Consider the following 11,211-nt stretch of genomic DNA (forward strand, 5'->3'; position numbering starts at 1 on the left):
CCCAGATCTGCCGAAGCAGAAACCTTCAGGGCAAAGGCAGGGAATTAGTCTTTTTACAGACTTCCTGAGTGTTCTATCAAAGCTAAAATTAAGAATGACCTTCATTTCCATTTCTCACTTTTGTGTCCTCTAGTAGTTCTGTGACAACTGATGGCATTTTTATTTCCAGCATTTTGCATCAGCAAAATGCACTGAGGTCTCTTTGCTTCTACACAGACTCTCTGTTTTCAGTCTTTGTCATCAATGTGGCAAGCAATTTTTGGAAATATCAGCCCCCTGAAAGAAAATTACATTTTCAAAAAATCAGTTATTGAGAAAAAATTTTAATTTATCTCCACTTTAGTGTCTTAAACTATTTTAGGTGTAAAAGTTTGAAACTTGCTTATTGATTGAGGGGAGTTCACTGTAGTAGCAAAAGCACAGATTCCAGTGTCATACAGAAATGGTCTATACCCTGTGTGATTTTGGCAAAATCACCTCTGAATGTCAGTGTTCTCATCTGTAAGATCGGCACAGCAGTGTCTGCCTGTTGGCATGGAGATGAGAGGCACGTCTATCACCTGTGTAAAGTGCCAGCACAGTGCCCGGCCACCACGGAGCAGTGCTGAGCAGTCATTACCCTTGCTGCCTAAATGGGACATCCATTTGCAGCGGCCAAGGCCTCCCGAGAAATTACCTAATAAACATCAGAAAGCTTCCCTGGTTGCTCGGGGTGAAGAACCTGCCTGCAATGCAAGCGACGCAGGTTCAATCCCTGGATCAAGAAGATCCCTTGGAAGAGGAAATGGCAACCCACTCCAGTATTCTTCTTGCCTAGGAAATTTCATGGACAGAGGAGTCTGACAGGCTATGGGGTCCCAAAAGAGTCAGATGCAACTTTAGCAACTAAAACAACAGCAGCAAACATCAGAAAATAGCATGCTATTTATAAGTCTAAAAATATAAAGAGACAAATGGTCATTAGCAGGGAAATAGAAGAAATTTGATTCTGAAAACAAATGTAACACATCTCTATGATTAAATCACATTTCTGCCTCTGGGGTTCATTTGTCTTACAATTATTACATTATTGTTTCCACAGAACTTTTGCTACAAATAGAATTAAGTTATCTTTTTGTCAAGAACATATCTAGAGTTTGCACTGACACAAAAGTATGTTTTCCTCATTTTTGAAATTTAAAAACTATATGAGATCAACTTAAATACCATAAAACTATTTTTTAATTCATCCATGATTTCATCATCCCTGAAGAACTATTTTAATTGATTCTTATGTTCTATAAAATCATTTTAATGGATAAATCATTTTTAGATTATAAAACTGAAATGCATTGATTGTGGAGAAAATTTGGAAAATACCCCCCAAAATTATAAAGAAGAAAACCAAGATCAAGGTAGTTCAACCATCAAGCAATGATCAACATAAATACCTTTGTGTTATTTCCCACCAAACTTTTCTTACTTTGATATCATATTCTATTTAGTTTCCCAACTTTTATTAACTTAGTTATTAAATGTTTATCAAACACAGGTTTTAGCAATTATATAACATATCATCATATAGATCGGAGGTTGCATCAGTCTGGCCCTGTTTTTAAAACAAGTTTATGAGAACATTGCTGCACTCATTCATTACATATTGCTTATGGCTGCTTTCATACAGCAGCAGCTAAGTTGAGTCATTGCAGTGGAGACCACAAGGCCTCCAAATATTTGCTATTTAGTCCTTTACAGAAAAAGTTTGCCAGCTGTACAAGATGTACATAAAGTATTTAGTATTCCTCTGTGGCTGGATATTCAGAATTTTTAAAAAAACTATTATGGATAACTGCAATGAACACCTCTAAAAGTTTTTTTTTTCCATAACTCTGACTCCTTCTTTAGAAAATACTTTAGAATTTACAGGAAAACCAGTAAACCATTTTTCCAGATCTTGATACATACTGCATCCCAAAAGTTTATGCCAGTTTACACCCACATCAGCTATTTACGAGAACATTCAGGTTACCACATCCTTGCCAGAACTGAGTATTACTGTTTATTACATATTTGTATAGCATACAAACGATATCTATCATTTTTAGAAGTGAGTAATATTTCATGTTAATCCTTAATTCCTGGATGGTTAGGGAAGTTGAAATTTTATCATGTATGTATTGGGCATCTGTATTTCTTTTTTAAAAAGAATGTATTTATTTTTATTTTTGGCCGTGATGGGTCTTTGTTGCTATGTGGTGGCTGCTGTCTAGTTGCAGGCTTCTAGTTGGGCTTCTCATTGCAGTTGCTCCTCTCGTTGTGGAGCACAGGTTCCGGGGCGCTCAGGCTTCAGTAGCTGTGGCACATGGGCTCAGTAGCTGTGGTCTGCAGGCTCTGGAGCCTGCATTCAGTAGTTGGGGTACACAGGCTTAGTTGTCCAGCGGCATGTGGAATCATCTCAGACTAGACATTCAACCAATGTCCCCTGCATTGCAGGCAGATTCCTAACCACTGGACCACCAGAGAAGCCCCTGTATTTCTTTATGAATAATCTGTTTATGTACTTTCTTATGCTACTGAAAAAGTTTTCTCCCTTAAAACTATTGACACCTGATCTGCCATACGTGGCCAACATTTCCCTCAGTTTGTCATTTGCCTTTTAATTGTAATGCTTCTTCCTTCAGGAGCTTAATAACTCTTCAGTTGAATCATCTGTTTTACTGTTTTGTCCTTATGGTTTTAATCTCTTTATTGCTTCCCACTTATCACTTCACTTCTTCTTAGGAGAATGTTTCAAGATAGTCCCCCACTTCATTTCAGTTTTTGGAAGTTTTTATTCAGACTTTGATCACTCCTGACATTGATTTTAATTTAGTGTTTTTTCCCCATAGTGTTTTCTCCTCAATCAGCCCTCTTTCCTCTGCAGCAGGTTTTCTTTAAGTTAAGGATCTTGAGATGTAGGTTATCCAGGTAAACCTAACGTAATCACAGGGGGTCTTATAAGAGACAGGAGGGTCAGAGTCAGAGGAGATGACAATGGAAGTAGAGAGAGAGGAAGAAAGAGGAAGAAATTTGAAGATGCTGTGCTGCTGGCCTCAAAGATAAAGGAAGGGACCATGAGCCAAGGAATGCAGGTGGTCTCAAGAAGCTGAAGGCAAGGAAATAGATTCTCACTTAGAGCCTCTGGAGAGACCACAGCCCTGCCAGCACCCTGATCTGGGGACTCTGCTCTCCAGAACTGCAAGATAATAAATTTGTGTTGTTTTAGTTTACCAAATTCGTGGCACAGTAAGTCCCCTCCATAGGAACCTTGAAGTTGCAAACTTTCAAAGATGTGAACGTGTGTTCACATGTCCAGTCACGTAGTTACTAGTTCACGTATCTGGTGTGCATCGTCTGTGCGTGCATCCTCGACAAGCAGCTGTGCTTTTGTGTACTGCGTGCAGTACTGTATAGAGTACAGTAAGACAGTATCTTTATTTCAAACCCAGGATGTCCAGAAACACGTGTAAAAGCAGTGGTGATGTAGCTGACACTGCTGAGGACCCGGAGGAACTCACACCACAGGAAGTGACAAGGGGGCTTTCTTTATCTGAGGAGGCACTGTTAGCTTTTGACATGCAGGACCCGAACATAGAGTGGTCCACGAAGGTTGAAGCAGCTGTGCAGAGTGCAGTCCAGTGCTACTGTGTCATCTATGATGAGGAAAAAAGAACTACTTCCCAGACATCGCTGGATCATTTTTTTCAAGAGGGTAGATAGAATTGAATCCAGCAAGGAACCAGAACCTTTGCCATCAAGGTCAGGTGTGAGTGAAATCACAGCTTGCCCTCCGTTCTCTATTGCTGACGATCCTTCAGCTCTACCATCTCCCACCTTCTCTCCCTCCTCTAGTCAATAACTCCTCTTGCCTGTTCACTCAGTGCCAGCTGTTGTACTGTACTGCTGTACTTTTCAAGGTGCTGTCCTGTAAAAATGTCCTCTTTATTTTTTTTGTTTCTTTTTTATGTGTTATTTGCATGGGAAGTATTAGGTTGGCCCAAAAGTTCCTTTTGTTTTTTTCATAAGTTGGCTCTAGTAGTGCTTAGCTGTCTTTAACTTCATTCAAAACAATTTTGTTAGATTGTATAGTGTGACATCTGTCATGTCAGCATGCATTTAAAAAAAAATCAAAATTGGTGAATTTTTGTGTAGCATTTTTATATTGAAGATAGAAGTAAAAAGCAACATTATCAGCATATTATGCTTTATTATTTCAAGAAAGATAAAAACACAACTAAAATGCAAAAAAAATTTGTGCACTGTATGGAGAAGATGCTGTGACTGATCAAAAGTGCCAAAAGTACTTTGCAAAGTTTTGTCCTAGAGATACCTCGCTAGACAATGGTAGACCAGTTGCAGTTGATAGTGATCAGATCAAGACATTAATTGAGAACAGTCAACGTTATACCACTTGGGAGATAGCCAACCTACACAAAATATCCAAATTGAGCATTGAAAATCATTTGCACCAGCTTGGTGATGTTCATCACTTTGATATTTGGGTTCCACATAAGTTAAGTGAAAGAAACCTCCTTGACCATATTTCCACATACAATTCTCTTCTTAAACGTAACAAAAATGTTCCATTAACAAATTGTGATGGGCAGTGAAGTGGATACTGTACAATAATGTAGAATGGAAGAGATAGTAAACCACCACCAACCACACCTAAGGCGGCTCTTCATTCAAAGAAGGTGATGTTTTGTATATGGTGGGTTGGAAGAGACTCCTCTGCTATGAGCTCCTCCAAGAAAAAGAAACAATTAAGTCCAAGTACTGCTCCCAGTTAGACAAAATGAAAGCAGCACTCGATGAAAACCATCTGAAATTAGTCAACAGAAAACTCAGTCTCCCAACAGGATAATGCAAGACTGCATATTTCTTTGATAACCAGGTAAAAACTGTTGCAGCTTGGCTGGAAAGTTATGATTCATCTGCTGTGTTCACAAGACACCACACCTTCAGATGTCTATTTATTTCAGTCTTTATAAGATTCTCTTAATGGAAAAAAAAGTTCAGTTCATGGAAAGACTGTAAAAGGCACCTGGAATAGTTCTTTGCTCAAAAAGATAAAAAGCTGGGAAGATGGAGGCAGAAGGTAGTGGAACAAAATGGTGAATATGTTGTTCAATAAAGTTCTTGGTGAAAATGAAAACTGTCTTTTATTTTTACTTAAAAACTGAAAGTACATTTTATCTAACCCAATATTATAAACCTTTTACAGTATAGTACTATATAACTGACTGTGTTAGTTGGGTAACTTGGCTAACTTTGTTGGGCTTATGAACAACTTGGACTTACAGACATGTTTTGGAATGGAACTGGTTTGTATTTAGGGGACTTACTGTAATTTGTTACAGCAACCACAGGAAACCAATCTACATTTGTTTCATATGCAAAAGCAACTTGGCAGACGTGATTATGTCACAGGTTATGGACCCTGTGGCAGGGGGTAGCCTGGACTGTCCAAATTGGCCAAATCTAATCACCTGGGCCCTTGAAGGCAGTGAAATATAGCTTCCGGGAGCCAGAGAGATGCAGCAAAAGAGGGTAGAAGAGAGATGAGGCAGAAGGGTAGGTCACAGAGAGATTAAGTGTGGACTTAAGGGAAGGACTCAGCCCGCCCTTGCTGGATGAAGATGTGGGAAGGGGCCTCAAGTCAGGGAGTTCAAGTGGCCTCTAGAAACTGAGAGTGACCCGGGGCCGGCAGCCAGCAAGGAAACCGGGACCTCAGGCCCACAACTGCAAGTAACTAAATGCAGCAACAACCTAAATGAGCCTGGGACAGGATTCTCTCGTAGAGAAACAGGAGGGAAGAAAAGGGAATAGGACCTACTGACTCCTTGACATTGGCCTTGTGAAACCCAGAGCAGAGAAAATTAGCCAAGCCCACCAGATATAGGACTTAGAAAGCTGTGACACCAGACTGTTGGGGTGTTCTGTTTTGTTTTGGTAGCCCTGATGTTTTTTATTTTTTTAATTAATTTTTATTGGAGTATAGTTGCTTTACAATGTTGTCTTAATTTCTACTGTACCACAAAGTGAGTCAACTATAGGTATACATATTGGATTGTGTTGTTGAAAGCCACTGAGTTCATGGTAATTTGTTAGGACAGCAGTAGTAAACCAATACATATCTCAAGTTGCAAAACTCCAATTGAGGCGACTTCCAAAGGTATGTTTTACTAAGATAATAAGAGATCTGGATACAGGGCAGTTCTTGGATTTGTAATTCAGCAGTTTGATCCCAGAATCAAGGATCTGCATTCCTCCATCCCTCTGTTATGCTAACGTTGAAATGCTAGCCACCTCCCCTAGTGGTCACAGAGGGTTGCAGGCCCTCCAAGAATCCTTGGCAGAAGAAAGAGATTTTTCTTCCCAGTGCATTTCTTACAAGAAGAAAACAAATCTTCCCAGAAGTTTCCAAGCAGATAGTCCTTCCTGTTTCATTGGCTAGAACGAGTCCCATGGGAACCACGAGGCGAATCGCTGGCACAGAGGACAGAAACACATTTGGACCAATTAGGATTTATCTGAGTCCTGCAGGCTACAGATGAACAACAGAACAAAAGTCCCCACTCTGCTGCATGGGAAGAGGGCAGTGATGACTGTTGATGTCAACCAAGCATGTCTGTGGCATCTTTTAGTCCGGTAGATTTATCCTTAGTCCAGCAGCACAACTTGCTCCTGTCATCAGTTGAGCTCACCTCCAAAGGTCTTAGAGAAATTTCAGCTTCTGGAATGGTTGTCAGTCTGAGTGTTCAGTATTTCGACACTTCTTCTCCAACTCCAATTCCCTATCTTTTCCCAGGTATTTTGAGAGGAAGACTGAATTCTCAAGAGTTCTAGGCAAGAAATCTTTTGAAATAAAATGACTGTCCATCTGATCTAAGTGGCAGCATATTTAAATGTTAATGAGCGTGGAGGCAGGACTGCCCAAGTGGCTCAGAGGTAAAGAATCCACCTGCAATGCCCAAGATGCAGGAGACATGGGTTCGATCCCTGGGTTGGGAACATCCCCTGGAGGAAGGCAGGGCAACCCACTCCAGTATTCTTGCCAGGAAAATACCATGGATAGAAGAGCCTGGCAGGCTACGGTCCATAGGGTTGCAAAGAGTCTAACACAGGACTGAAGTGACTGAGCATGTACGCACACACTAGCTTGAAGGCAATGCAAGGGGAAACCTTATTAGCATATGTGCTCTCAGAAGTGAGTTAGACTGTACAACTTTAGCCAGATAGGCCCAACATGGGATGGAGCCAAGGGGGGCACTTAACCCACAGGTAGGAGATTTTTGAAACATGAATCAGGCACCAGTCCATGGTGTGCCCCCAGCATCAGGAGTCACACATCAAGCTCTCTAAGTATCCTGATATGTAACTATAAAGCTCCTTATTCTGTGTCAAAGAGCCCACTCTGTTGGTTTCTGTTGGAGCCCTGTCTGCATCTCCTTCACTAGATGGGGACACCGTCTTCTAGTTGCTGTGTCAATGACTAGCAACTCATAGCTGCCCTTTCTCCAGCGAATCCCCCAGAGAGGTTATGCTTCTCACTTAACAGTGATATCTATATCAACATGTGGTCCAAATTGCCAGACCCCTTGCTTCTAAGGGAGTCAATCACACAGTTAAAACTCTGGAGGTTGCTGTAGGATCAGGCTGAGGTTCACGTCCAGCTGAGCCCATAAGCTTTCCAGCTCCTTCTCCTGCCCCATCCTGTTTCCCTCACTTCCCACCTCCCCGGGGCACTCCCACAGCAGCTCACTTGTGCAAGGATTCTTATCTCAGGCTCTGTTCCTAGGGAATTCAACCTAAGACACAACCCACCACCCTTGGGAGTAAGTTCAACAGGAGAAACTCACAACACAGTAATAGCCCTTTGAAACCACTTTTCCCTTACAGCTGGAACATACCCACCCTTCCATTCCATTTGAAAGTCGCTCACTTGTGCCCAACTCTGTGACCCCATGGACTATACAGTCCAGGGAATTCTCCAGGCCAGAATACTAGAGTGGGTAGCTGTTCCCTTCTCCAGGGGATCTTCCCAACCCAGGGATTGAACCCAGGTCTCCCGCATTGCAGGCAGACTCTTTACCAGTTGAGCCACAAGGGAAGCCCTTACATGCCCTTCAATGTCATGTAAAGGGTGAATGACAAAGTACCCAAGTAGATATTAACCACCTCCTTTTAAAGTCTAGTGTAGGCAATCCTGCTCTGAAATATACAACAAATGAGTGTGTGTGTGCTCAGTCACGTCCAACTCTTTGCAACTCCATGGAGTGTAGCTTTCCAGGCTCCTCTGTCCATGGGATTCTCCAGGCAAGAATACTGGAGTGGGTTGCCATTTCCTTCTCCAGGGGATCTTCCCAACCCAGGGATCAAACCCACGTCTTTGTGTCTCATGCATTAGCAAGCAGATTCATTGCCACTGTGCCACCTGGGAAGCCCCAAAGTATGCAAGGTATTGGCATCTGTTTGTTTGGGACCAGGAATGAAATAACTTCCTTTGACTTCCTGATATTTTACGTATAAACTTCCAGGCATATGACAGGAGCCCTCTAAGTGGTGGCTGTTCTTTTGGATTATAAAATAATGCATCAAGACTCACTGAGTGGCACGTGCTAGGCTCTGTGCTAAACGGTATTCTGTCCTTCTGGGGTCTCTCAACAGGGACACTTGAGAAGGGAACGCAGAATCATCACCTCCAGTCCTGCTTTACTGATCCCCACTCATAAAGCTAAATCTCAGAAAACATTGCATGCCTGGATCTAGTTCCAAACCCAGGGTGGTACCTAATTTCTTATCAAATATTTTTCTGTCCAAGCCACAATTTCCCTAAACCAGTCCCTCTTTTCCCATTTGGTGTCCGCTGACCTCAGCCAGCAGTGATACAAGCTGCGGGTTCTGGCTTCTTTCCTTTACACACGTGTCTTTTCTTCTCCTTCCTTTTATTCAGATCTGTGTGGCTTCTGAAGAAGAACAAGATGGCTTTATCAGAGTACTCAGCGGAAAGAAGAGAGGCCTGGTTCCCCTTGATGTTCTAGAAAACATCTGATTGCTGGCCCCTCCTTTTGAAGTCGGCAAGCCCTGGGGTGATGCCTCATCTCACACCGTGTTAACCCAGAGGAGCTGCCGCGCTGACCAGCTACCCAGGAAACAGTGAGACGAGACTCAAGGGTCTGAGACTGTGGGGGAACAGCCTCAAGGCAGGGAGCCCATGGCACAGCATGTCCAGGCTGCCCAAGGTGGGGTGAGGCTGAGAGCTTCGGCTGTGGAGCCAAGTGCAGTACCCAGCAGGTGGTAACCATTGTTATCCCCAGAACTCGGCTCCCTCCCCATCCATGTGGTGTAAGTTAACCCTCTGGAGGGCGCTCCAGTCTGTGGGGTGGCCCCAGGGTGAGGCTCGGATCCACATAGCCAAGTGTGATTCTGGTTCCAGACCTTTGTCCCCAGTACCCACCAGTCAGCATCATCACATGTGAGAGCCCTGCAGTCTTTCTGCAGAGCAGCAGGAAGCCCTACTCCCTAACCCCTAACATGCCAGTGCTCCCCACAGACCCCCACTGCCACTTTACAATCCAGACAAATTTCTGTCCTCAGAGTACATCCTGGTGGTGTGTGTTAAGGTATGCAGGCTAAGCTGATGTGGCAGCAACTTGAAGACTGGATCTGCCCCGGAACTGCCGTCAGGCAGTCCCTCCTGCCACTCATTACCAGATGCAGGCTATGAAGCATGGAGATGGTGGGTCAAGTGGGGGAAGGTAGGGCAGAGAGCTCTTATTTATTGATGACTATACAGCCCCTTCCTTTCAATGATGAAATCCTTTCCCCGAGGAGATGGAGCTGGGGACGTGAATGTGCAGAAAGTCTCTGTGAGAGCTTCATCTTCATTTGACATCTTCTGTACTGGGGGACGTTCCCCCTCCTGCCATCCCGTAGGACTCCCTTTTGGAGGCTGAGCCCACCTTACAGGGAACCGGAATCATGGAGAAGAAACAGAAACAGCATCTTAGGAGAAAAGTAGCCAGATTGGAATCCATTCTTCTTTAGGGCAGGATATTTTGCCCCAGCAGATGTAAAATGGAATGTAATCCATAATGCTTCATCCCTCTGCAAGCAGAGGCCCTTGGTCCTATTTAGCATCCACTAAAGGAGTCCCTCTTACTCTGTATGTACTACTGTTTACAAGAACGCAATATACTGTGATGCCTTCCTCCTCCAGCCTCCTCCTAGCATTCAGACTCGCATCTTATTAATACAGTTAAACTTCAGTTCAGCGACCTTGGACTCAATGTCAGTTTGGTTTATTTTGTTACAGAGCAATAAAGTCATTAGAACAATTGGTTTTTAAAAGACTTAAGTGGATGCATCCTGTGCACGTAAACGTTATTTCCCAAACCAAAGCACCGTTTGTCTCCATTTATTTCTTTTTTTACCGCTCAGTGTGAAGTTAGGAGCTGAGACAGGATGGCTGCTGCTTCCACAGTAGTTTGGATGCCTTACTCTCATTTTAAAGCCAGCATCCAGAATGTCCTCCGTCTCTGATACAATGTGAAAACTGAGTGTGCAGAGTCAAGACGGATTCTTCAAGAGCCATGACAGATAACGTGACTGCCAGTCCATTGAAGGGAATAAATACAAATGCTCTCTGCCTCTTAATCCCATCTAATAAAGACAACACAGTGGCTGGAAGGAGCACAGAAAACATGTGTCATGATCTCTTCTTTCTAGTGGAACATCGGCTGAAGCTTTGGGGTACAGTTTTGTCACATCCTCAGTTCAGTTCAGTCACTCAGTCGTGTCTGACTCTTTGTGACCCCATGGACTGCAGCACGCCAGGCTTCCCTGTCCATCACCAACTCCTGGAGCTTACTCAAACTCATGTCCATCAAATTGGTGGTACCAGCCAACCATCTCATCCTCTATCATCCCCTTCTCCTCCCACCTTCAATCTTTCCCAGCATCAGGGTCTTTTCCAGTGAGTGAGTTCTTCGTATCAGGTGGCCAAAGTATTGGAGTTTTCAGCTTCAGCATCAGTCCTTCCAATGAATATTCAGGACTGATTTCCTTTAGGATGGACTGGTTGGATCTCCTTGCAGTCCAAGAGACTCACCACTCTCTGTGGTGTTCAGTCTCCACCACCACAGTTCAAAGGCATCAATTCTTTGGTGCTCAGCTTTCTTTATAGTCCAA

General features: G+C 43.2%; 1 protein-coding gene across 4 annotated transcripts in view; it reads left to right on the forward strand.

Annotated features, from left to right (window-relative positions):
- Positions 1–10,723, forward strand: part of STAC (SH3 and cysteine rich domain) — a 113,198-nt gene extending 102,475 nt beyond the window's left edge. For 3 of the 4 annotated variants that reach the window (XM_025272127.2, XM_025272126.2, XM_025272128.2), the window contains exon 11: positions 8,975–10,723. In XM_025272127.2, coding sequence (XP_025127912.1) covers positions 8,975–9,073 — 99 coding nt within the window. In that variant the 3' untranslated portion in view covers positions 9,074–10,723. The other variant, XM_025272129.2, reaches the window with a different exon arrangement.
- The last annotated feature ends 488 nt before the right edge of the window (positions 10,724–11,211 follow it).

This window comes from Bubalus bubalis, chromosome 21 (genome assembly GCF_019923935.1).
Source record: "Bubalus bubalis isolate 160015118507 breed Murrah chromosome 21, NDDB_SH_1, whole genome shotgun sequence".
Taxonomy (NCBI): domain Eukaryota; kingdom Metazoa; phylum Chordata; class Mammalia; order Artiodactyla; family Bovidae; genus Bubalus; species Bubalus bubalis.